Below are 27,758 nucleotides of genomic sequence, written 5' to 3' on the forward strand. Positions count from 1 at the left end.
AAGTGATTTTCACTTGCCAAAAAAAAAGAGCAGTAAGTGTGCATTCAAATTGGCAAAGAAATTTCGTTTTGGGACTAATGTGAAAACATGACTCTGTGTGGAAATAGGAATTACAGGCAGAGATTTATTGCGTTTTGCTCTGGTGATTTCACAGTTGCATTAGTAGGAAAAAGGGGGAGCGATTTTTGGGGGGAAGAAGCAGACTCTTAGCACACACCCATCTGCTTGCCATGTATAATCATGCACAGTATTTACAAGCGAGTGGGGTTTGAGGTTTCAGTCTGTAATGCAAAGACATTCAGCATCACTAAGGCTGGTTGCCCTTGCTGGAATGTAGGCAGCCACCATAGAAAAATTTCGAAAACTAGAACCATTTTTAAAGCTATTTTTTAAAAAAACAAATGAATAAATATATACGGTAAAAAAAAAAAAAAAAAAGTTTTTAAAAACATATGTAAAAAAAAGATGAAAGATAAGGTTGGCTCTTGAAAGAACCGTTGTGTTCATGCAGGGACAGAGGAAAGAAAGAATGGGAAAATTATTCAAAGCGACAAGTGTGCTGATCTATTTTGTTGTTCACTAGGGAAACACTGGTCTCCCTATGGCAAATTAGATCTTGACAAAAGGCGCATCGAATATCAACCCTCCGAAATCGAGGGTTCATTTCCAGAGGGCCAGCAAAAGGAGATGCTCCCCCCACAGATGAAGGGCTCACCTGACCTGCAGAAGAAGGAGTCAGCTCTGCAGATGATGGTCCAGGCTGAGCTGCTGTGGATGTACTTGCTTGTCTTTCTGAAGAGTTACCTCCAAAAAGATGACCATGTGTCCTTTTGTGTACATCCTTGAGGTGTCTCTTCATGGTATGATTCCCAAAGGAATACTTCCTGTCAGGATTACCTCTTGAAAGTACACGCTGACACAGCTTGCAAGTTACTAAGGGTGCATTCACCTTTTGCTGGCCTTCAGGAAAAGTAAAATAATCCCATACATAAGAGGGCTTTTGTTTCCTCACTCTCTGCCTCAAAACAGTGCTGCTAGTGCTAGCCTCACTCTCAGAAGAGCTCTGCTGTTCTGCCATCGTATCACAAAGACAACCCAGCTCCTTCTCCTAAGGGATCACAAGCAGAAATGAGGGGAATGGGTGTGGTGTAGGAGAGTTCTAGAACTGAAAGTAGTTTCAACCAATCAAAAGTTGTGTTTCATGATCACATGACCTACCGTACGCTTACGGTACGCTTACGGTACGCTTACGTCAAAAGTGCGCATGCGCGTAAAAAAGACACGCGCTTGCGCGCATGCGCATAACAGACACTACCCGACACTTCCGCGTAACGTGCGCGTGTAGCGTACGCGCGCACGCGTCCCACGCGGAGTACACGCGGCTACGCAAATTGCGTAACTATACGCAAGCAGCGTAGAAAAATTACGAGCGTTGCGGAAACCGTACGCTTACCGTAAGCTTACGGTACGCGTACTAAAAAAAAAATAAAAAAAAAAAAAAAGTACTGCAAATAAATTTTACATGTTTATTTTAAAAAATATATTAACAAAAAACATATTAAAGAATTTTAAAAATTTAGCCATAGTCTTTATAAAAGGTAAGAAAAATAAAATAAAATAAAAATAAGTTAAAAAAAATAGAAGAAAAAAAAAACAATTAGCATTTAAAAAACCTTGCAAATTCACTGAAAAAACCATGGGTTTCACACACGTTATAGTTAGGAATTAGCATTTAAAAAACCTTAGAAATTCAGTGAAAAAACCATAGGTTTCACACACGTTATAGTTAGGAATTAGCATTTAAAAAACCTTAGAAATTCAGTGAAAAAACCATAGGTTTCACACATGTTAAATTCCCCCGTTATAGTTAGTTCAGCTAACTATAACTCGCGCGCCCGCAATGCACTGCTGATGACGTCACATATTACATCACTCATGACATGGTCAGTGACATCACTCATGACATCACTGATGACATCTCAAATGACATCACTGATGACATCATCCTTGTGATAGAGTGGCAGACCTCCTCTCACCCTAATAAAACCTTTGATACACGCATTCAAAAATAGAGACTAAAATTTTCAAAACAAAGGACATACCAATAACAGTTACAACAACCTCTTCAGTAATTCTAAGATCCACATACACATCCACTCATTCACCAACAGTCCTATACAGTCACTCATACATGTACTCACTCATCATATGTACTCATACACCTATACATCCTGTTACACAATGCCACTCATCAATAGAGTTACTCACACACATAGTCACTCATGCTAATAAAGAATCAAACATACATTTACTTGCATATACAGTTATACACACACCACCACACTTACTTCTACGGAAACTTACACATACCTAGTCTTTTAAACAATCACTTATAGAAACACATACTTATTCATACAGGAACTCTTTCAATCTCTCACTATCACATATACTCACTTATATACACCAATAGTCACATATACTAGTTTAAAACATGTGTAGTTACTCATAAAGATACTATTGAGACAGTCATTCACTCACTAACACACCCATACACACACTCATCCACCCATACAGTCCTGCACACATGCTGTCTTCAACACATACAAACAGTGAGTCACTCATTCATGCACCTATGCACTATGTAATACCCCCCACCGAACCATGCAGACACTCAGACTGATACTCAGAAAACCAACTAATAACCTATATAGATACCCATGTAGCTACTCACCAACCCATGCAGCCACTTATACACAAAGTGAGAGACTGATACAGATATTTACATATTTAAACATTACTCACTAAGCCATGTATTCACTATGATACACTTAATCAGTCAGTTACACAATCACTTTTTCAAAAACAAATAATCCATTTAGACACTTATATACCCATTTATTCTTCCATCGACCTTGAGATATACATATATAAAACATATTTAATTTTCAGAAAAACACACATTCACTGGATGATGTCATCAGTGATGTCATTTGAGATGTCATCAGTGATGTCATGAGTGATGTCACTGACCATGTCATGAGTGATGTAATATGTGACGTCATCAGCAGTGCATTGCGGGCGCGCGAGTTATAGTTAGCTGAACTAACTATAACGGGGGAATTTCATTGGTTTTTTACGAGTAAAATGTCCAGCTAACTATAACATGTGTGAAACCTATGGTTTTTTCACTGAATTTCTAAGGTTTTTTAAATGCTAATTCCTAACTATAACGTGTGTGAAACCTATGGTTTTTTCACTGAATTTCTAAGGTTTTTTAAATGCTAATTCCTAACTATAACGTGTGTGAAACCCATGGTTTTTTCAGTGAATATATATATATATATATATCTTTAAATATTACTTAAACATATCTAATTTACATTAAATGAATGTTATATGTTAAAATATTTTATATTTACTGTTCTTAACTATATATCTTTAACAAAAGATACGTTTGTATATATTTTTTCAATTTTAGTGTAATACGCTATTTGTTTACATTATTTTTGTACTTACTGTTATATGTATAGAAAAACTATATTTTTGTGATCAATATTTTTGGCACAATATTTCGGTATCACGATATTTTTGGTTTTGATATTGTGTCAGAAAACCTCTATTTATTAGGTGGATTCACAAAATAGCTAATCATGAAGGGTCACAGAATGCCTCCCCCCCCTAATTATTTATCATTGGTCACATTGCAATTTGAGACCAACTGGGATTGATTACAATCATACGGACAGTGGCCTTCAAGGGGCATTAGACCACCATGCCTGGAATTACAATGCAAAATGAAAAGGTTTTTTTCTTAACGCAGCCCATGTTCCTTAAAGGAGCTTGTGCTGCTTTAAAAATATAAAGCTTTCCCTGATCTACTGACTGCTCCCCCTGATGCTGCCACGCCTTCCTCTTTCTGAATCATTCATCACCTCCATTCAGGAGACATTAACTGAACAATGGTTTGTGACCCAAATTCCAGTCATAAACCAAGGATTGATAGATTACATAATAACAACTTGTGAGGAACAACCATTTCACCCTCCCCCTTCCAAATTGTGATTCACTGTGTGTTGCAGAAACCATTGTATGAGTCAGAATAAGTTTTCTGACTTTCAAAATGTGTTTTGTACATCACATGAAGAGATTTTGCTCTTGCAAATTCTGTGATTTTGGAAATTGCAGGTTTTGCATCCGCAAAATCCTTTTACACATCTGGTCCAATATTCTAGAAATGTTTTACTAAATGCTGATGCCGTAAGGGCACATCCTGAACATCTGTGGACCGTGTGTCATGCACTATGTTGTACATGGCACAGGGTGCACGGAGGTGAGTGAGGGCACTACATGTACCCCCAGGGCCACTTAACAATGGCCCACACCGACGGGGCCCTGTTTGGGACCACAAATCTCCATTTCTGACAACCTTTACATGCCGGTGGTCGCGTCATCAAAAGGCTGTCGGAAAGGGATATTTTAATCCCGATGGCGGTGCCAAAATTGGCGATTCCGCCATTGTCGGATGCTGCTCTGACTGCCGCCCTGTCAGGATCCCTGATCCTGGCAGAGGCAGCAGTCCTTTGTTCAACCACCAGCATTGTAGTGTGGAGGTTGGACAGATGGTATGTTGGTGGTTGGACCACCACCAACGGCATATCGGTGTGCAGACAAAAAACGGCATCGTAATGAGGCCCTTAGGCTGAACATAGAAATGTTCACCATGACTTCATACAGCAGCTCCCTGACGATGAGGCTCCTTCCTTTGACACTGCCTTGCAGCCTTGCCCCACTGAATCTTACCTTCTCTGAACATTTTTCTTGAAAATTCTTCTTAGTTCGGGGGTAGGCGTCTTGTATCCGACCCACGCTGCATCGCGAGTGGACATATTTTTTTAGTTTGATCCAGTCTTGAGCAACTAGATGTCCGTAGTTGGTGTTTTGATCTTTTAAGCACTGGTTTTTCTAAGAAACTTTAAAAATGTATAATCTTAGTTCTAATGATTGGAATTTTGTCATTTTGGTGTCAAATCATTTATTAAAATGTTCTCTCTTTTTTTAAGTTGGTGTGGTATTTTTCTTGTGTTGTGTTTTCACTTTATTACTATTTGAGTACTACATAAATACTTTACACATTGCCTCTAAGTTAAATCTGACTGCTTTGTGAGCCAAACTACCCTGGGTTAAGCACAGGTTAATTTAGTGACTTTTGTGGTTCACCTGACAAGGATTGTGCCTATTGCTTGACAAGGTCTAATACCCCAGTGAACCAAAAACCCAGTTTCACACAGAAACATAGTAGTTTTGTTGGAACATGGGTTGGTTGTACAGTTAATCTTGCACTTAGAAGCATAACGCAGGCCCCTGAGGCGCAGGGGGGCATGACCCTCCAGTTGTTCCCAACCCTTCAAGGTGGCCACATTCATCAACAAAAATAAGGAATATCTGTAAAATATGGACAAATTGGGCTCCTTCGTCACATTCTGCAAAGAGGCCCTATCGCTTTGTGTCATGAACCTGTCAAGCACTGGCACAATTTGTATTGTATGGATAGTGACCTTTTAAATAATTCATGGACAGTGGACCCAGGGGCGAAAACTGGGAATGTAACCATTGCTTTATTAGCCCTGAAAGTGGTAAAGGAAAGATCCATCAAAGGGACAGCTTATTTGGTTCTTTGAATATGAGTAACCTTTTTTTAGTTTTACAACCGGCAATAATCTGCAATGTCTGGAATTAAACTAGCCAATTATATTCCAATCTTCCAAACAGTTATAATGTCACATAGCAGGCAAGGAACATATACTCCTGTTGGTTATGAACTGATAAAATGGTTATACGCATGATATTGCACCACAACAATGGATTTAAATGCTGAAATATGAGATGCCTACTTCCATGTTTCAGAAGATTTCCGCATGGAGTATTAGTACTGAAGAAGGAATGTGCCAGGTGATGGATATGCTTTGCAGATGCTGATGTTGCAGCATGAACTAAAAGTGATATGTAGTTGAAGAACCTTATATACTCCTAGGCATTTGAACCATTTCTCTACATTGTATGGCTCTTGAGTTATTATTGGTTAATGATTTGGTGTCACTCTAAGTCCAGAGTAGGGTCGACGACATTCCCATGAGGTGAACTATTTTCCAGCCTGTGCTCAATCAATCAATCAATCAAGAATTTATATAGCGTGCTACTCACCCCGGAGGGTCTCAAGGCGCTTGGGGGAGGGGGTCCACTACTGCTCTAACAGCCAGGTCTTGAGTTGCTTCCTGAAGGAGAGGTGGTCTTGGGTCAGACGGAGGTGGATGGGCAGGGAGTTCCAAGTCTTGGCTGCCAGGTAGGAGAAGGATCTTCCTCCCATGGTGGCTCTTCGAATGCGTGGAACGGCGGCGAGGGCGTGGCTGGTCGATCATAGCTGGCGGGTGGAAGTGTAGAAGGTCAGGCGGTTGTTGAGGTACCTGGGGCCCAGGTTGTAGAGGGCCTTGTGTGCGTGGGTGAGTAGCCGGAACGTGATTCTCTTGCTGACGGGGAGCCAGTGCAGGTCTCTCAGGTGTCCGGAGAGGTGGCTGTGTCGGGGGATGTCCAGGATGAGTCGTGCAGAGGCATTCTGGATGCGCTGGAGTCTTTTCTGTAGTTTGGCTGTGGTTCCGGTGTAGAGGGTGTTACCGTAGTCCAGTCGGCTGGTGACGAGTGCTTGTGTGACCGTTTTCCTGGTTTCGGTGGGGATCCATCGGAAGATCTTTCGGAGCATGCGTAGGATGTTGAAACAAGATGATGAGACGGCGTTGACTTGTCTGGTCATTGAGAGGGAGGAGTCCAGGATGAAGCCCAGGTTGCATGCGTGGTCCGTTGGTTTGGGAGCGCTGCCCAGGTCAGGGGGCCACTAGGAGTCGTCCCAGGCAGAGGGTGATGATCCAAGGATGAGGACTTCCGTCTTGTCTGAGTTCAGTTTCAGGCGGCTGTTCATCATCCACTCGGCTATGTCTTTCATCCCTTCGTGTAGGATGGTTCTGGCGGTGGCTGGGTCGTTGGTGAGGGAGAGGATCAACTGTGTGTCGTCGGCGTAGGAGATGATGTTGAGGTTGTGTTGGCGTGCGATTGCTGCGAGGGGGCTCATGTAGACGTTGAAGAGGGTGGGGCTGAGTGATTATCCTTGCGGTACGCCACAGATGACTTCGGTGGCCTCGGATCTGAACGGGGGGAGGCGGACTCTCTGGGTTCTTCTGGCGAGGAACGAGATGATCCACTCCAGTGCCTTCTCTTGGATTCCGATGTTGCTGAGGCGCTGCACTAGGGTGCGGTGGCAGACCGTATCGAATGCTGCGGAGAGGTCCAGGAGGATGAGGGCCGCTGTTTCCCCGTTGTCGAGCAGGGCTCGGATGTCATCAGTCGCTGCGATGAGGGCGGTCTCGGTGCTGTGGTTGGCTCGGAAGCCGGACTGCGAGTGGTCGAGGGATCCGTTCGTCTCGAGGAAGGCGGCCAGCTGTCTGTTGACGGTCTTCTCGATGACTTTGGCAGGAAAAGGGAGGAGCGAGATGGGGTGGTAGTTCTTGAGGTCGGTGGGGTCAGCTGATGGTTTCTTCAGGAGGGCGCTGAGTTCGGCGTGCTTCCAGCTCTCGGGGAAGGTGGCGGTGTTGAAGGAGCAGTTGATGATGTTCCGGAGTTGGGGTGCGATGACGGAGTAGGCCTTGTTGAAGACGTGGTGGGGGCATGGGTCGGTTGGTGATCCGGAGTGGATGGTGTTCATCGTGTGGATGGTTTCTTCGGTGCTGACCGGGGTCCAGGCACGGAGGGTGATGGTGGGGGGCGTTGGTTCGGTGGTTGGGTGCGTGGTCTGTGTGCCGAAGCTGTTGTGTATGTCGGCGATCTTGCTGTGGAAGAACGAGGCGAGTGAGTCGCAGAGGTCTTGTGAGGGAGTGATGTCGTTGTTTCTGGCGCTGGGGTTGGAGAGCTCTTTGACGATGCTGAAGAGTTCCTTGCTGTTGTGTGCATTGTTGTCTAGTCGTTCCTTGAATACTGTCTTCTTGGCGGTGTGGATCAGATGGTGGTGTTTGCGGGAGGCGTGCTTGAAGGCGGTCATGTTGTCTGTGGTCGGGTTTTTTCGCCAGGCTTTCTCGAGGGTACGGCAGTTCTTCTTGGAGTTCTTGAGGTCGTCGTTGAACCAGGAGGCCTTCTTGCCGCTGGGCCTGATGGGATGGTTTTTCAGTGGTGCGAGGACGTCCGCGCAGTTGGTGATCCACCGTGTGAGGATGTTGGCTGCTTGGTTGGGGTCCGTGGAGCTGGCATGAGGGTTCTGGCTCAGTGATGTGGTGAGCTGGTCGGTGGTGATTTTGTTCCAGTTTCTGCGGGGAATCTGTTGCGGGTGGTGGTGAGTCGTGGTCTTTCTGAAGCTGAAGTGGACGCAGCTGTGGTCTGTCCAGTGGAGTCCGGTGGAGTGGCTGAAGGAGATGTACTTGCTGGAGGAGAAGACTGGGTCAAGCGTGTGTCCGGCAAAGTGGGTGGGGGTGTTCACCAGTTGCTTGAGTCCGAGGTTGGCGAGGTTATCCAGCACGGTGGTGGTGTTGTTGTCGCTGTTGTTCTCCAGGTGGAAGTTGAGGTCTCCTAGGAGGATGTAGTCTGCGGAGGCGAGGGCGTGTGGGCTGATGAAGTCTGCGATGTCTTAGCTGAATTGTGTGCGGGGTCCTGAGGGTCTGTAGATGAGGGTGCCTCTGAGTGTGGTCTTGGGGTCGGTGTGTATCTGGAAGTGGAGATGTTCGGCGGCTGTGAGTGTGTCGTCGGAGTTGGTCGTGATGCGGATGGTGTTCTTGTGGACGATGGCGATGCCTCCTCCTGTTTGGTTGACACGGTCCCTCGGGTGATCTTGTATCCGTCCGGGATGGCGATGGCGATTTCGGGCGCTGAGGAGGCGTTCATTCATGTTTCCGTGAGGAAGGCGACGTCTGGAGATGTGGTGTCGAGCAGGTTCCAGAGTTCTGCGGCGTGTCTGTGGACGGAGCGGGTGTTGAGCAGGATGCACTTCAGGTGGTTGCTACTGGTGCTTGGCTTGGCGGGTGCGGTACAGGTTCTGATGCAGTAGAACTTGCAGGATTGGCAGGTGAAGGGTCCGTGGGTGCGTCTTGGGGTGGCTCGGTAGCAACCGGGGATTCGGCCGGTGTTGAGTGCGTTGAGGGTGGCGGCGGCGTAGGTCTGGCGGGTGGGCTGGCATCTGCGGGACCAGGGGGTCTGGCGCTGGGCGCGGTCCAGGCGCGGACGGGCGCAGACGGGCTTGCCTTTGGCGCGCCTTCGGCGCACAATCAGCGCGCCCGCTGCGCGTGAACGCTGCACGTACGCGCAGACTCTGCCATAAATGGAGAAGGCCGTAAGGGAGCAGCGGCGGGGAGGTGGAGCAGCGACGGAAAGCAGTCACGGGTAATGGGGACAACAGGAGGCTGGTAAACAGGGGCACAAGCAGAGCAGAGCTGAGAACTGGTACAAGATATTAACACAGGCAAAACAGGGGCACAGCTAATACAAAAAGAAGAAGAGACTGGCACAAGATACTTATCACAGGCAAAACAGGGGCACAGCTAGAACAAAAGGAAGATGAGACTGGCACAAGATACTTATCACAGGCAATCCAGGCGCTCAGCGGAGCTAGGCAGCAGCGGAGGGGTCAGGGGTCGAGGCACTCACGGGGGGGGAGCCGCGCGGTGCGTGGAGCGACCGGCCCTGCAGGCAGGGACAAGGTCACAGCTCACCACCGTGCGGTGACCTCCATAAGTGGGCAAGTGGGAGGGCGGAGCAGCTGGGAGGCGGGAGCGGGGTGGCCAATGGGTGGCTTACAGAAGCAAAGGGGGCGGGCCGTAAGGGAGCAGCGGCGGGGAGCGGGGAGGTGGAGAAGCGACGGAAAGCAGTCACGGGTAACAGGGACAACAGGAGGCTGGTAAACAGGGGCACAAGCAGAGCAGAGCTGAGAACTGGTACAAGATATTAACACAGGCAAAACAGGGGCACAGCTAGTACAAAAAGAAGAAGAGACTGGCACAAGATACTTATCACAGGCAAAACAGGGGCACAGCTAGAACAAAAGGAAGATGAGACTGGCACAAGATACTTATCACAGGCAATCCAGGTGCTCAGCGGAGCGAGGCAGCAGCGGAGGGGTCAGGGGTCAAGGCACTCACGGGGGGGCGCCGCGCGGTGCGTGGAGCAACCGGCCCTGCAGGCAGGGACAAGGTCACAGCTCACCACCGTGCGGCGACCTCCATAAGTGGGCAAGTGGGAGGGCGGAGCAGCTGGGAGGCGGGAGCGGGGTGGCCAATGGGTGGGTTACAGAAGGAAAGGAGGCGGGCCGTAAGGGAGCAGCGGCGGGGAGCGGGGAGGTGGAGAAGCGACGGAAAGCAGTCACGGGTAACGGGGACAACAGGAGGCTGGTAAACAGGGGCACAAGCAGAGCAGAGCTGAGAACAGTTACAAGATATTAACACAGGCTCCTGTGTTTGTGGCTGCCTCCAGCATTGGAAACACTGACTGCTAGTATAAACTGAGATCCGAACCCCTGATAGACATAGGTGCCAGCCCCGAGGTACTATGCCATTTTATGCACCCTATGGCATAATAATGTGGCTGCCCACTGGTTCAACAAACCCTGTCCAATATGGATTATCCGCTGTAACTTCAAGCCCATATGCTCCAGTGCTCTTTAAAGACCCCCAAAAACTCTTCACTGGATACCCAAACCAATAAGAGAGCAGCCATTGTTCTTCCATTGTCATTAGTGTCGTTTCATGTACCTATCGGGTAATTTTGAGATGTACCAGTCATTGGCTCGAGCGTGGGACCCAAAAGCCAAACAAACCTATAAAATAGCTTAACTTTCAGATCACAAAGTTGAGTCAAAAAGCTTCGACTGACTGATAGTGAGTTTATTTTTAACCCAATGAACATTCAACCTAACAGTTATGCTTTTAGGTGCTACTGTACTTTTGGACTCACAAGTCAGCATCTGAAGGTGCTAAAACGATCTTCAGAAATATTTTGTTTATAAGGGTCCTAATGTTATGATTTTGTAAAAGGTCATAGTCCTTTATTTTAAAAGTCCTAGGAAAATGCATTGCCAAATTAGGTAACATAGGCCTTCAGATAGATCGATGGCATTCCAAATAACTACACAAGAGGACTCCAGATTGCTTAGCATTAGGAACAGTGTGTCCAGGCAAACACGGTGCATACCATGTCATACTCATTCCCGTTCGCTGTATTTTATTATTTCAGATTGACGCCTCCTCATTGATCGCAGCCTCTGTCATGGCGGCTCCATGTGCTCTCGCTCTGTCCAAGCTGGTCTACCCTGAAGTCGAAGAATCTAAATTCAAGGATGAAGAAGGAGTTAAGATAGAAAAAGGGTATGTTCAGTAGTTCAAGGAATGTCATACTTTTATATTTACAGATGATCTGTGTGATGCAAACACAAGGGCTTGCTTTGTTTTTGTGGCTGTTTTTCAATCCTTTTTTTATGCCACCCCTTTCTGCATTGTCTCACTCAATGAAGAACCCAAGAGAAGAAAGAAAGACACCAAGCAATGCTATGATTAACTGATCATACATTGCATTTCTCTATCCTAGCATCACCCATCAATGTTTTAACAAGAAATGGAATTGTCCTGTCAATGAACCTTATGCCAAAATCATCCACCAGACTTTGGAGCCATTTGGTGGTACACTAAAGTATAGTCTTATAAACCCTACTTACCATCTGTAAGCGAAAATACACTATTGCTTCCTTTCACATTAGTCTAATGAGTCGTGATAGCACTGCCTCCCAAGTTTCGCTTTTTATATGTTGGCTCCTTTATTCTACAGAGAAGAGAGAAATTTACTGGAAGCTGCGAGCAATGGCGCATCTGCCTCTGTGGGACTCGTGGCTAACATTGCTGCCAACCTCATTGCTTTCATGGCCCTGCTGCAGTTTGTGAACTCTGCTTTCTCCTGGTTAGGAGGGATGGTGAATTATCCGGAACTCACACTGCAGGTAAGAAAAACTGAGCAAAACAATGCACGCATAACTGGGGGGGGGGGAACCCTCATATCTATGGCTGAGATGGGTATTCCTCATAACAAATGTTCTCCTATGTATTCCCTCTGCTGTCCTATGAAAGATGAATGTCATAATAATATACATTAATAGGAGAAAATCTTGTTTAGTCACCTAGAACCTTCTTCCTGGAAATATAGTAGACATGAGTTGTTATTATGTACATATCCACGTAATCAATCAGGGGAGAGAGAAGCTGAGATCAATTTGGCTTCCATTCAATAGGCACATAATCAGAGAGAGAATGGATCACTTGTTCTGGTTTTTAACCAGGGTCTTGGGTTCTTATCATCTAAAAAAACCCTCATTCATAGCGGTATATCTTGATTTTCCGCTACAGTGGTTATGTGAAAAGCATCATCATAAGATCTTTATTATGCTTTCCTCCACATGGAGGGAGACCAACTGGTATTTTCAGTAGTGATCAGAAACAGTGAAGGTGAGAGTAAAGTGAATTAAAATTACCTCCAAATCTCAAAGTGGTTTTATTCTTGTGGAAATGGGATACGATTAAAAAGGAGGGTGGTGCGTAAATAGAAGGGCTATTGTTCGATAGCACCTGCTTTAAAGGACGTGTGTGGTCAACATGTTTCAGCCCCTTCGGCGCCCGATCAGATCGGGGGGGGGCACACCACTTTGGCACTACACAGCAGTGTCAAACGTGCTCAAAGTTCTATGGCTAGCATCCAGAGCAGCGGAAAACTGGGAAGGAGAAAAGCAAAAAGTCAAAGGAAAGCACCCTAGAGAGGGCCATTTCTAACACATCTAAAAATAAATAGTAGAGAATCAGCAAGTTCTTGCTTGAGAGATCATATTTTGGTAGAGCAAATTTGTTGAATTTACATGATGAAAATGTATGGAAAGAGAAGATGAATTTAGGTTTCTTGAAAAGGATGCATGTTTCACCTTTGATATATGTGAGTTAACTGACATTTTTGTATATTGTTTCCAGCTCATCCTTTCCTATATTTTCATGCCAGTAGCCTTTATGATGGGGGTGCAGTGGGACGAGGCCATGATAGTTGGTGAAATGTTGGGGACCAAAATCATCCTCAATGAGTTTGTAGCCTACGAGCGGCTGTCTAAATACAAGAGCGCACGACTCTCCGGCGTGGAAGAATGGATAGGTGACACCAAACAGTGGATTTCTGTGAGTACCCCAACATAAATCAAATCGACTTGGATTAATTTGATTATAATTCGATGGAGTTGTTTAATCCAGTTGATTTTGCTACTGATATTGTGCTCCCGCCAGTGGGAAGGTGTCTCTCTCCCACAGACTTGAATATGATACTTACCAGTGCCCACATTCGTTGACACAACTGCGCCAGGTCGAAGTATAAAGTAGAGGGACTGCAGCATATTCAACGGCAGCATATTCAGTTCCAGTGGGGTGTGCATATGTGTGTGTGTGTGTGTGCAAATGTGTGCCTGTGTGTGCGCATGTACAGCTTGATTTGGCCTGTGTTGGAAGCTATGCTTTTTATGAGGGAAACTTGCCCTCCCAGTGTCCATTCTGTGGTTGTTCTGTGTGAATGAAGAAAGCTTGCACTGCTGGTGTCCATGATGCAGCTTTGAGTGTCTAGAGGTCAAGTTTCAGAAGATGTGTGGCAGTACAAAAGCAACTCCTCAGATATTCACCTCAAGTTAGAAAAATATCACTTCAAATTCAGGAAATCCTTAAAGGCCCTCTTCATCTCCATACATTCGGATAATACCATCATCCAGAGGCCATATACATGAACTACTTTAGAGTACAATAGTCAGATGCTTAAGGCCACCTCCCCTCCCCTCCTCCTAAGTTACTAAAGGTTTACTCAGGGATATAACTCTTCATGATATGAGCTCTAGACTTCCAATAGGGGGCGAGCAGCTTTCTACAAAAAAAAACTAAATAAGTCCAAAATGAAGAAGCATTGACTATGCCCATGCTTGTTTTTTTATTCCAGATCAGAGCAGAAACCATCACCACGTTTGCTCTCTGTGGCTTTGCGAATGTCAGCTCAATAGGGATCATGCTTGGAGGCTTATGTAAGTATCACTGTGAGAAAAAGCACAGAGAAATGTGCGGTTTCTCGTAAAGAGTCATGATTATTACCTAAAGTGTCAGTGTTAATGTCCAGGTCAATGCCTGTTCTCTTTACAGACTCCCAAACACCAGAAACTCCCAGAGCTAAGTAGGGAGTATCCTTCCTAAGTAGATGAAGTAGACTTCTGTAATCAGTGAGACAGTGACATGACCCAGACTCCAATGCTATGCATGTGTATAGGTAGAATATGCGACTGTTTAATCTCTACATTGTACTAGCAGTAAATCATGAGTTATGGTGCACTTTTAAATGTAATGATCATTAAAGATCATCTAGGCCTCTATACTGTTATTGTAATTTGTGGTCAATGCTGCCATCTACCTCTAGACTGTTCTCAGGGCTGGCATTCCCACCATGAAGCTGACATCATACACACACATGTCTACATGTTCTGTGTCACACGGGTGGTTGCTGCTATGTTTTTTATTTGTTAGATGCTTGTCTGACAAAGACCTAGCTCACAGAACAAAAATGCGCCTTAACCCCTTGAGTGCCCATGACGAGATGGTCTCGTCATGGGCCGCGGTTGCGCTGTGCCCATGACGAGACTATTTCGTCATGAACCCCGCCCGCTAATTCAACGCCCGGCACAGGGCGGGGAAAGGGCGGGGCACACAAGGGGTTAAAGAGAATATTTTTATTTTACCATGAACATCTCACGCAAGAGGTCCTATATATAGAATTGTTAGCAAAAAACTGAACATTCACAGAGATGCAGTAAAAGTGAGTAATTTGGACAGCACTAGATGGCATACTTGTTACGGGTTACATAGGCTTTTTGTGAATCAGGTCATTTGCAACCACAAAAAAGGCCTTTTGGTATGTAAGAAACCCAAATTACGTTAGCGAGTTGCAACTTGGATTTGTTACTACTATATAACAAATTGGTATTTGGAATGGGCGTGTTAAGAACGTCTCTTCCAAATACTGATTTGCAGCGGGATGTATTAATGTTTTGGCACTGAAATCTGGTTGCAAAAAACTAATGTTTACCCAACTACTGAAAAGTAGTGGTAAGGCATTTACAAACGGAAAGCGGTCCAATGGACTACTGCCTAGTCTTAAAAAACATTTTTAAAACTTTTAATTATTTTTTAAATGCAACCCTTTTTCCTTTTAAGAAAATGAGCTGTGCTAAAAAATGGTTTGCTTTATTAAAAAGCAATCACAGACATTGAGGTCTGCTGACCGCAGTGGGTCACAATCCCTGTAATGACAAAGAATCGAAGTGGGTCGCAATTTGCGACCTACCTCGTTAACGTTCAGGAGGTAGGTCGAATTGTGCGTGGCTCACTATCATTTTGTGCCATGTGACCTGACATATTAGTATATAGGTCAGTCTGAGAAATCAGAATGTAGTCGGAAAATATTGGTGCACAATTTGTGACCACTTTTACTGAATCCATCCTGGCTCTCGTGTTGACATTACAGATAGTTGCAATTTGAGATTGCCCAGAATTACTCTATAGCAAGGATTACAACACAGCTCTCACAGGAACAAAGGTCTGAAGCCTCAAACCTTCAAGACACACATTATCGCATCATGAGTGGCTTGGAGTTTAATGCAACATTTATGGCAACTCACAAATAACAATACAGTTGGGTTTATTATTTATTCCGTGTGGATAACCAGCACTTATTAGTTTCTTCCCTAAAATGAGGAATGACATTCAGATTTTGGTGCTTGCCGCAGAAAACAAGCATTGGCAATGCCAATCGGTCTCTCCATATTTTTAAGTTTTTTGTATTTATTGCAAATAGAATATGTCATAGGGATTTGAGGGATAGCGCTGCTGTGTCCGTCCTCGCATAGCACTGCATGTGTATGAAGGCTGAAACCTTTTTCACTTTATCAACATGACTTATTAACATGACGCGCTTGGCTGAAAAACAACACAGTACGATAAAATGTAATCTTGAAAACAACGGCAACACAGTAAGCAGCTGCTAATAAAAAAAAATGTATTTCCGTCTGGAATGCACAGCGCCATCTCCACCCACCGCTAAGAAGTGGGAGCAAGCAAGCATGAGTTAAAAGGATGGGTAAGCAGCGGCTTAGACAAAAAAGCAAACATTGCCAATATGAGCACTGCGTATGTATGTGGTATCTCGAGGGATAGCACACGAGAGAGTACCAAAAAAAGTGTAATTTATAGTAATAATACAAACACAGATGCTACACCAAGCACATGCTACAAAATATATGTAAGTATATGTTGGACTTGGCCCTTTTTGGCAGGTTCATCCCTAAACTTTTTGCCTTCTCCTAGCCTTTTCTGTAACATGGTGTTGGTGGTTTTAGGCCTCTGGGCACTTAAGCACTGTGGTCCAGTGTAAAGTGTGTGCGCTCTCAATGTACATTTGGTAAGGTTGGCCTGCTCTCCCATAGGAATGCATTGGGGATTCCCTGATCAGTGTGTTAGTGGTAATTCCGGGGATGAGAGGAGCAGCGTGGTCGAGTTTAGTATGTATGGAATGGTAATAATTAATTCTGCACAAGGGTATGAGCAGATTTATTATGATTATTTGAGAAATGCCACTTTTAGAAGTTGGCATTTCTGTGTGTTATGTGTCTGTGTGCCTGATGTGAATTGCATGTCTGGCTTGACAGGGGCTGGGAAGTGTGTGGCAGGATGAGTCAGCGCTAGGATGAATGGGACATCTGCATTGGGAGTAGTGGGAGGAGGAATCCTCTGACTCTGAATAAGACTGTGCCCAGCCTGGACAATGCTGGCTCCACCCCTTGTGGTGTGTCTGATCACCTAGCCCTCACCTGACAAAGGAGAAGAGGAGCTTGGTAAACAAAGTGCTCCAATTCCCACCTGAACCAGGTGCATCTGGTTCCCCAAGCCCTACAATCCAGACAAAGGAATGCCTAATATAAATATAGGGGCTGTGACCCAATGAAGTTGTTCTATGCTGGTGTGCTATTCCTGATTTACTGGGGGCTTGCTGCTGCTGGGGCCCAAGAGGAACCGCCATGGGGGCTTACCTCCCTGCTGGAGGGCCCTGTGTGCTGGCCTCCCTGGGCCCAGCTATGCCCCACGGATCTGGAAGAACTTTTTACTTGGACCTTCTGGCTTTTCTTTGTATCTTCCAGGACCTTCAGGACTGTGGCTGCCTCTTGCGCCATGTGAGCACTTTATTTTAATTGTCCCCAAGGAAGGGGGAAAGTGAGGGCTGCGCAGTGCTGAGCTGCCGCCCTTTAAAAGGGAATCCCCATCGTAGGTATTCCCCCTTGATGCTTAAATGGCGGGTGCCCACCCGCGTTTTCCTCTATTTTTCACGGGTGCCCACCACGCTTATTTTGAGATTTGGAAATTATGGGTGCCCACCCCGCTTATGCTTTGCCTTGGCAGGTGCCCACCCCGCGTTTCACCGCCGCAGCCCGATCCGAAATTAAATTGACCGGCCGGAGGCTGCCAATCGCAGTGTGGCCGGAGAGGAAGTCAGGCAACGTGGTGCCTGACGTGGGGCGGGACTTCCGCATCACCAAAGGAAGCCCAGCCCTGCATCCACAGAAGAGCCGGAATAGCCCTGCCTTCGCCGCAGTGCCAGAGAAGTCCTGAGGTCAGTGTCTTCTTGAGCGGGGCCGCCGTGAGCTGTGGGAGTCCCGCAGGCCACAAAAGAAGAGGAGAGCAGAGTCCCTGGAGAGCCCATGAGTGGGGGCTCATTTGGCACACTGTACAGTGCCTAGTTCCTGAGCGGACCCGCTGTTGTGGGCCACTCCAACGAGGGGGCATATTTGTTGTTAGAGGGCTCAGTTTGGCTATGTTTTCACAGTTGCCCTGCTTTACAGTGGGCAACTGCAACAATGAGGCCAATTTTTTTTAGAGAGCCCCAGTGGGGCCCCGAGGGCACAGTAATGCCAGGGCCCATTTACCTTGTCCTCAGCTGCGTCGCAATAGCGTAGGCAGCTGCAACGTTTTGGCATATTTGTTCAGAGGACACAGGGAGTGCCCAGGCCCACGTTCTGCTTCACAGCTGCACAGCAATTAGTGGCAGCTGCAACGTTTAGGCCAGCGCAATTGCGCACTTTGAGATTCTGCTGCATTGGCAGCACGCCCTGACATTATGGACATAGGGCATATGAGCCCTCTGAGAAGGCCCGTTGGCCAGGAGGACTGTTAGGTTGATAGGGCGCCAGGCCCTAATGTGATTTATGTGGTGCGCAGGAAATGTGATTCATGTACTGTGGGTTAGGCAGCCTGATATATGCCTCTAATGTGGTTTGTGTATGAGGTTGTTTGCATACTGAGGTTGATGCTTGTGAAGTTATTCGCTACTGTGATTGATGCCCCTAATGTGAGTTATGCTTGGGAGGTTATGGTCTAATATGTTAAGGCTTATGAGGTTGGCGCATAATGTATTTTACGCCGGAAGTGATACTGTGCATAATATGGTTTATATTGCAGGATATAATGCTGAGTACAGTGTTTGCCAGTAATTACTGGTTGTGTTATGTTTTACATTTACTAGGTTCCCTTTTTGATGGTTCTGACAGTGGTCCAATTGGCCCTGTCATGTGTATATAATCCCCTGTAAATATTACCTAGTTCCAGGTGGCACAGTGTATATTGTGTAATTACTAATCTATGTGTTTATAGTAATACAAAATACAAAGGCTATTTTTGATATAACCTTGTGTGGAGTTCCTTATGTAGTGTGCCTAGTGTGTTGTTGCTGTGAGTGTGTTGTGCAAATGCTTTACACATTGCCTCCGGGATAAGCCTGACTGTTCGTGCCAAGCTACCAAGGGGGTGAGCAGGGGTTATCTTCAGCGTGTAAGGCCCTTGCCCTGACTAGAGTGGTGGTTTCTGCCTGGCTTTGGCGCAAGCCTTAGCCAACAAGAAATCCCATTTCTAACAGTATGCAAGACGGACCCAAACTAAACAGCTGCTCAAAAATTATATGCATTTGTACCTGGGAGGCACACAATCAGCAGGGGCTGAAACATCTTGCAGTTTATGAACATTACGCGCTTGGCATAAATTTGTGCCTTGGATGGGGGGTAATTGTTTTAGCAATAGACACAGTGGAAATGCAAGCCCTTTGACCAAAAGAAACAATACAGCCTTTTTAACATATGCATGCTATTTTAGAAACATGTGAAGTACTTAACTGCCACTACAAGAAGACGGACAGGGCTACGCAGCTAATTTGAAGTTATTTGTTTCATTCTGTTTGTTAAGCACACAATCTGGAGAAGACCTGTGAAGTACTCGGGTGCGGCTTAAAAACCAAGCGAAGCAGCAAGTTTGCAATTATGTGTTTGTTTACTCCAAAAGCCTATAATCAGAAGGAGACCTGGAACTCCTTTGCTGCGGCTCCAACAAAATGGACATTAAAGCAGGCACCGACTTAGCAACAAAATAAAAGTGTTCCTGTGTGTCTAGGAAGCACACTGTGGGTAGGAGCTGAAACCTTTATTAACATTATGCGCTTGGCTGAAAAACAACACAGCACAAAAATAAATTGTAATGTTTATTAAAACTATGTATATGTGTACCTGGGAGGCATATGATTATTAAAGGCTGAAACCTTTTGCACTTTATGAACATGACGCGCTTGGCTAAAAAACAACACAATATGATAAACTGTAATCTTGAAAAAGACGGACACATAGTAAGCAGCTGCTAATAAAAAAAAACCTGTATGTTTCTGTCTGGAAGGCATACGATTAGCATGGGCTGTAACCTTTTGCACTTTATAAATATTACGCCAGCTGAAAAAACATCTGTGCTTGCGTTGAAGTAAAAAAAAAGAGATCCTTGAAAAACAACAGACACAAAAAAACATGCACTAATACCAGTAAAGGGGCCAATAGCCATAGACGTGCCCAACAGGGAAAAAGGAGGGACATAACACACGCTAACCCAATAGCAAGTAAGACATTTTGAAAGACACACTCAAAAACAAATAGGAAAACGGAGACTCCCTCACTAAAGCATATACTGCATGTCTCAACGAGACAGTGCATGCGCTGCCTAGGCGAGACCTAAAAACATGTGCAAGTAATTTTTCCCCCCAATAAATATCAGTAATTTTGACCTGCTGAAATTTATCTAGAAGAGCTGAAATTTATCCAGGAGATACGTTTTTTATCACATCTTATATTCTTGTATTTACATATTGTGAAAACTCCTAATGATGGCCTCAGTCACTTTCATAAAAAAGGGAAAAAGAACAATCACCTGTGTACTTAAAGAACTACAACAGTATCGCATTTTGGAAGTGAACAAATGGTGGGAGAAAGAAACCTTGGCGAAATATATCAATTTTAAGCGTATCCCAAGGGGGTTGCGCATTCTCATCATGCCAACTTTAAACGATCTAGATGCAGACTTAATAAAACAATGGCAGATAGACACCAACGAATGCTCATTTAAACTGATGAGAACCCTAATTTTGCACGCTGAAAGAAAGCTGAAGAAATTAGTGGCCCTGATTCAAGACCTGGAGAAAGAACTACAGCAATACTCTGGAAGTGAAGAGAACAAAGCACTGATCGAAACCTAGGAAAAGAAAATTAACAAACATGAAGCAGATGTTGAGAAACGCAAAGCCAATAAGTTTAACAGAGACAGACTGGATTATGCCCACGGACGCATATACACTTTTGCAGGAAAGTATGATATGTTTAGAAATCAGGTAGTTATGGACAAATGTGCTGGACATGAAACCCCTGCAATGATTGACAGCTCCGATCTAAGCTCTGCCGATGAAGAAGCAAGCACTTCAAACCTGGATTTTTCAGGGGAGATGAGACTCATGCAAATGATAACGCAACAGCGAGGGAGAGGAAGAGGAACAACGGGGGGAGAGGCCAATGAAAACCACAACCAGAAGAAAAAGAAGAGGGGGCAAAAGACAAAGGAGTAAGAGGATGGACAAAGCAAAACTAAAGAAAAATCTTATCAAAAATAACTTGATGATCAACATCTCTAATGAGACTCTCTCTATAGCACAAATATCACTATTAAACAAGGGATTATCATTCTGCCCCAACAAAGATATGAACATACCAAATTTACACATGGACCTTTAAAATTTTGCCAAAAACTAAAATTGAAGAAGTACTTTGAGGAAAAAACACCAGTACACCAACATATGATCGTTTGGAATACTGCGCCTGCTTCGGGTACAAGTCAAATTGGACACTATTTACCCATTGCCATATGTTCTTAATGGAACGCTTTGGCTTTAGGCTTTCCTAGAAGCTATGGTTATCAAGCCATTTTTTCCTCTGGATACATATGTGTGAACGTAGATGGTGATTGGAATCTGTCTACTTTATTGAGTCTGGATTTGGATTTTCCCCTTTTTTTGACAATCCTATTTAATAGGAAGTTCGGGGTAGCAATAGATCTACGCACAAAAATGTTCCAGACATAAAAGGACAACTACAGTTTTTTTGATTCTTCTGTGACTGGTTTGCCACTTCTTCGCCCTGGAGAAGTCCTAAGTCAATAGGATGAAACGCGTCAGCTGATGAGAAGAAAATACCTTTTTGATTAAATGATATAAAAAAGAAGAACAGAATGAGAAGATCTTGTATTAGCAGTGATTTGCTTCTACTGTTACTAATAGACTCTATTGTTGACGGATTGTGGTGCTGAGCCATACTTGTGGTTGTTAGTACACCAACAGCAGTCAACAATCAATCAGGAAATGTCAACTCTAAAGCAAAGGGACATACCCACCTTATGAGCATTAACCTCTTTACAAGAAGAACAAGAACAACAACGATCTTCATTTGAAACTGATCGAGAATTGTGTCAAAGAATAGGAATTGAAACAAACAAAGGAGGCTACAGTGGACTAAAAACAAGATCTACTTTCTGTCCACAATTGCCAGCAGGAAACAAGGTTGACCTGTTTCACGAGATTATGGTGGAAGAAATCAACAAGATGGCACGCAACACCCTTGGGAAAAACAAGGACATCTCAAAACACTATGATCAAAAGAAGAACAGAGGGAAAAAGAAATCATGGAACTTGTCACCCGGTGAACATCAAGCTCTTAAGGAAATATGGGAAGATACATTGATAATTATAAAAGCCTCAGATAAGGGCGGAAACATTGTGATTCAAAACCGAAAGGATTACATAGTTGAAGCTGTAAGGCAATTGAACAGTCAAGATCATTACGAGAAGTTGACATTAAATCCAATAGAAATTTGGACTATAGAGTACCATCAGATGCTACATACATGGAAAGAAAGAAATCTAATTGATGTAGAAGAATTCTTATACTTGAAAACTGATCATCCGGTTATGGCTACAATTTACTTTCCAACGAAAGTCCATAAATCACTACTGAATCCACCAGGCAGACCGATAGTCAGCTCCATTGGCTCTTTGCTTGAATACACATCACGCTTCTTGGACATCTTCCTCATGAACTATGTCACTGGACTTCCATCATATCTGAGAGGTACGATGGATTTCTTAAATAGAATCAAAACAATTGCATGGGAAGACAACTTTTTGATGGCAACGATTGATGTCACATCTCTTTATACATCAATTCTCCACTCTGACGGTATAGCAGCTGTAAAACAATTTTTATAGACTAGATCAATCAGCTATCTTGAACATTCAGAGGTGTTAATTGAAATGCTCAAATAGTGCCTGGCACATAGCATCTTTCTGTTTCAAGGTGACAACTTTTTACAAAAACAAGGGACTGCCATGGGTACATCATGGCAGTCTGGGAAACAGAAGTATTGAAGTATCGGAAATCTCAGAACATAAAATTTTGGACTAGATTTATCGATGACCACTTCATAGTTTAGGAGGGAGACCACATTGATCTCCAAATTTCATTGAATCACTGAACACAAATAAGTATAACCCATCCTTCACATCAACAATAAGCCCCACAAATATCATCTTTTTAGATGTGAAAGTGTTCTTTGAAAACCAGAGAGTATACACCAGAAGGCACAGTATTTTATACGCCAACATTGGGCTTCCACAGAACTTAAAATGGTCCATACCCTATGGTGAATGTTGCGGGCAAAAAGGAACTGCTCTGAAGCAACAGACATCAACTCCCAAATTGAAGAAATGAGTAACCGCTTCTCAGAACGAGGCTATCCACAAGATTTAATCAAAACAGCTAAAACAAGAGTGGCCTTGAAAGCAAGGACAGAACTGTTAAAACCAAAACAAGAAATGGCAGGAAGAAACCAAAACGAAAACAATACCATTCGACTTATAATGGACTTCAATAACCAGAGTGGGGAATTAAAGAAAATCACTCGAAAAAACTTGAGCATTCTGATGTTGGACGAAATATTGCAAAATACATTGTCCCCATATCCAAACATCACGTACAGAAAAACTGCATCTCTGGGGGACATTCTCACACAAAGTCATTATGAGACTCCAAAACCAATAACATCATCATGGCTGAACTCTCCAGGATTTTGGAAATGTTTTAAATGTAATGCTTGTGAATGTGGTGAGAATACTGCATCGTATCCATTATATAATGGCCAAATTGAAAATATAAAGGACCACATAACATGCTCCTGCAAAAAACAATACGTAGGAAGCACCATCAATAAGTTAAAACTGAGAATTTTACAGCACTTACGTGCCATCAAGAACAAAGACTTCACCTATCCCATGGCCAAACACTTTCACAAATTCCATTCAAGTGATTGTCAACACCTTAAATACTGTGGGATTAAAATTGTGAAAGCCAAAGAAAGAGATGGGGATAGAACTTTGGACTTGTGAAAAACAGAATCCAGATTAATTTTAGCAATTGGCACTGAAAAACCATTTGGCCACAACTTGGACGCAGAACTGCACATCCATCTGCAATAAACAAAGATATGCAAATTTATCAAGGAAACCGAACAAATATCATAACTACAATGACCACAATCTTACAGGCATTACTTTGACCGTCGAGGAACTTATAAACCTAATCACACATTGCTTTTAAATTATCTGAATTCTCCAAAGTGGATTATGGGTCTCCTTAGAAAAATCAATAGAAAAATGATAACAGCTTAAATCTAATGGCAATTACCTTATCAAGGCAGTCAAGAAGAGACAAGAAGTGAACAATTGGGATACTGCCATCTCCCAATGGAACATTGTGACATTATTACATTTTGAAAACCGAGTGTAGAAATCGTATTGTCTTTTTAATCATGGAAAATATAGTAAGAACTGAAAGAAAGAAACGAGGTAACATGGGGACTATCAAATCAGAATGTACTTTACAAATAACTCTTGTACAAAAATGGTCAAATATTATTTTCACTTTAGGATATGCACTAGTCACTTTAAAATTGAAGACTGAAAATCTCTCTCCTTTCCTTCCCCTTTCCTCTCTCCCCTCCTCCCTTATCTTGCTGCTCAAATTTGATATCTAGGGTAGAGGAATGTATATATAGGAAAACTTGACCTTGTAGTTCTTATCTCTTACTTCTTATACTTTTGAATAATTGACAATGAGAATTCAGCACTTCTAACTTTATGAAACAAAGAACCATTTATTTAAAAACTTGAAGTGAGCAGATACAGTGATCAGAATGTACTTTACAAATCACTGTCCGTACAACATATGCACCAGTCACTTTATTGTTTGGATCTCTTTGCTTCTGTTTTAAACACATAAAAACAATAACGTACTTTACATCTTATGATATGTGTTTTTAACAACGACATTGACAACAATTACTCACAATGTTTTACAAAATATTTAAATCTTTTACTCGATCTTAAAAACTTTTGTGTAACTTGCACATTAACATATGAATTTATATGTATCTATCTCAGCCTGAATTGAAATTGATTGTAAACATATGCACTGCCTGTCAGGATTCTTTTAAGCCTAGTCTTTCTTCTAATAGAATGAATATCAGGAAAATACATTGAGCACTTTAAAAGAGACATTCTAGGCACCGGGACTCTGTGGTCCAGTAGAAGGCTGGGAGTCGAAACGCGTAGACAGTCCTCTACCGTTTTGTATTGCACTATGGTTTAAACAAATAAATAGCACGTACCTGAACCCTCTGAGTGTGGTGCTGTGATCTTTCATCGAGCTTGGTTTGAACGGAGGAACGTGGAACATATATATATATATTACCTACTGGCAGTCGCCAGTAGGTAGTTATAGTTAGGACCAAGTTTCCATAGGAAGAACATTTTTTGTTTTGCTTATAACTTTGGCGTCGTTTGATGAATCTTCATAAAACTTTCCATACTAATTCTTTGTTCATATCAGCTCCTAAGTTGAAAGTTTGGGGGTGATTCGTCAGGGGATGCCGAGAAAAAAGGGGGGTCTCAAAACGTGTTTTCTTCATGTTAATTTCCGTAGGAAAATTTAGACAAGGCTACAGGTCAAACGGGTGAACGGAATTACCCCAAATTTGGCAGGGAGAAGGGTCTTGGTCTAGAGAGCACACTTTTGTTTTTTGTGTAAATCCGTTCAGTAGTTTTGGAGAAATATCGAAATTTACAGATATCGATATTTGGGAATTCTGCCATCTGATTGGCTGAGGTGTTACGAGCACAAGCTTGCTGCTTATTGGCTGTGAGCAGTGCGAGCGGTTGCAACTAGGAAGTGTTGGCAGCCATTTTGTGATTCTGTTGAAGCGAGTAAGGGGAAAAAAGGGCGAAAAAATGAGGAAAGAGGAGGGTAGGAGCACTGTAACCTCTGTGGGGTGATTAGGGTGTGCTATACAGGGGTGCGAAGCGAACTACTCATCCCTACCGGGCTGAAAGTGCTGGGCTACGGAAATTAAGTGAGGTATTGCATAGAGTCTGATGCTGCTAAGGTGAGCTGCTGCGGGACTCGGGGATTAAAGCGTGAGCCCAAACTGTGTGTCTTATATTGTAAATTGAGGTGCCCTCTCCGTTGCACCACACCTGTGGAAGTAGTATCAGCATGTGTTTATACCTACTAGGACAAACTACTTACCCATACTGGTCTGAAAGTGGTAGGGTACGGAAAATATGTGAGGTATTCTCTAGTGTCGCATGCTGCTAAGCTGAGCTGCTGCCGGACTCGGGGATGAAAGCGTGAGTCCAAACTGTGTGTCATATGCTGTGAATTCATGTGCTCAGGCCGCTGTGCCACATCTGTGCAAGTAGTGTCAGCATGAGGTTATACCTACTCGGAGGAACTTTTGTTTCGAATATTGTAAGTTGTGTATGGTGTTTAGGGGGTGTTATACAGTGAGTGCGAAGGTAAATTCTCGCGTATCAAATCAATTAGTTATTTGGAAAGTACAAACTACTCACTCGTACGGGTCTCATAGCGCTGGGGACTCGGGGATAAAGGCGCTGAACTACTGACCCCTACCGGTCTGAAAGTGCGGGCTACGGAAATTAAGTGAGGTATTGCCTAGAGTGTTATGGGATGTATGATGCTACATCGCAAGTGTTAAGATTGCATACCTTTACATCGGCGTCTTTACACCGCATGGCCATTCACAACGCATGCTTTCACCACGCAAACCATTACTTCGATTGTGTATCGAAGTGCAGGCAAAATACATTCACAACGCGCACAAACACCCAGCATGCTTTAAAATCGCGATTTGTTTCCCGAATACCCCCTACATAACACAAAGACAGTCAGCCTAACACACTGCCCTACATAACACACACTACCCTAAAGCCTAAAAAAGTAGCCTACACTTCCCTAAACCCTAAACCCTAAGCCCTAAACCCCAAGACAGTACGCCTAAACACACTGCCCTACATAACACACACTACCCTAAAGCCTAAAAAAGTGGCCTACACTTCCCTAAACCTTAGCCATAAGCCCTAAACTCTAATACACTACGCCTAACACACTGCCCTACAGTACGACCACCAGATACTGCCCTAAACACTAAACACTGCACTGTAAGCACAATCTCCAGACACTGCCCTAAACCCTAAATACTACACTCTAAGCATAACCCCCCTTACCTTTTTCTCCTCGCGTTGTCCCGGTGCTCCTCCGCCTCTGTCTCTGTCTCGGTGCTCGTCCGTGCCTCCCGCCTCGCGTCCATTACACCACATGCGATTTAAAAGCGTATGCGTTTTAAATGCACATGCGATGTAATGGTACGTGGGGTAGTGGTCCGCGTCGTGACGTCGCTTGCGTTGTAACGCTTGCGACGTAATTGCATGCGACATAACGCATGCGTTATAATGGATGTTCCCCGTGTTATGCTGCTAAATTGAGCTGCTACTGGACTCGGGGATGAAACCATGAGCCCAAACTGTGTGTCCTATGCTGTGAAGTCATGTGTTCTGGGCGCTGTGCCACACCTGTCCAAGTAGTGTCAGCAATATTTTATACGTAGTAGGAGGAAGTTTTGTTTGGAACACGGTAACTTGTATATGGTGCTGGTAAGTGATCCGCAGCACTTGCAAAGGCAGTGCACCCAGGACATGCAGCAGAAGTGCAAGGTATAGATGGACGTGAATGGAGTCGACCATGTGTTCGGGATGCCCTGCTATGCGTCAGTGGCTCTGCTTGTAGCTGCACTGGCTTGCCGTGTGCCAGTCTTGTGGATGAAATGGCACAGCTTGGTGCAATGAGCCAGGTCTGTGTGCTCTGGGTGCAGGGC

At 44.0% G+C, this 27,758-nt stretch overlaps 1 protein-coding gene across 1 annotated transcript in view; it reads left to right on the top strand.

The window, feature by feature from the left end:
- LOC146860199 (sodium/nucleoside cotransporter 2-like) overlaps nucleotides 1–27,758 on the top strand; it is a 347,088-nt gene that overhangs the window by 262,641 nt on the left and 56,689 nt on the right. Inside the window, exons 12-15 of the mRNA XM_085644040.1 lie at nucleotides 11,257–11,387; nucleotides 11,845–12,013; nucleotides 13,029–13,226; nucleotides 14,026–14,107. Of these exons, the coding sequence (XP_085500166.1) occupies nucleotides 11,257–11,387; nucleotides 11,845–12,013; nucleotides 13,029–13,226; nucleotides 14,026–14,107 (580 nt within the window). The remainder of the gene's footprint in view (nucleotides 1–11,256; nucleotides 11,388–11,844; nucleotides 12,014–13,028; nucleotides 13,227–14,025; nucleotides 14,108–27,758) is intronic.

This window comes from Triturus cristatus, chromosome 3_1 (assembly GCF_964204655.1).
Source record: "Triturus cristatus chromosome 3_1, aTriCri1.1, whole genome shotgun sequence".
Classification (NCBI taxonomy): domain Eukaryota; kingdom Metazoa; phylum Chordata; class Amphibia; order Caudata; family Salamandridae; genus Triturus; species Triturus cristatus.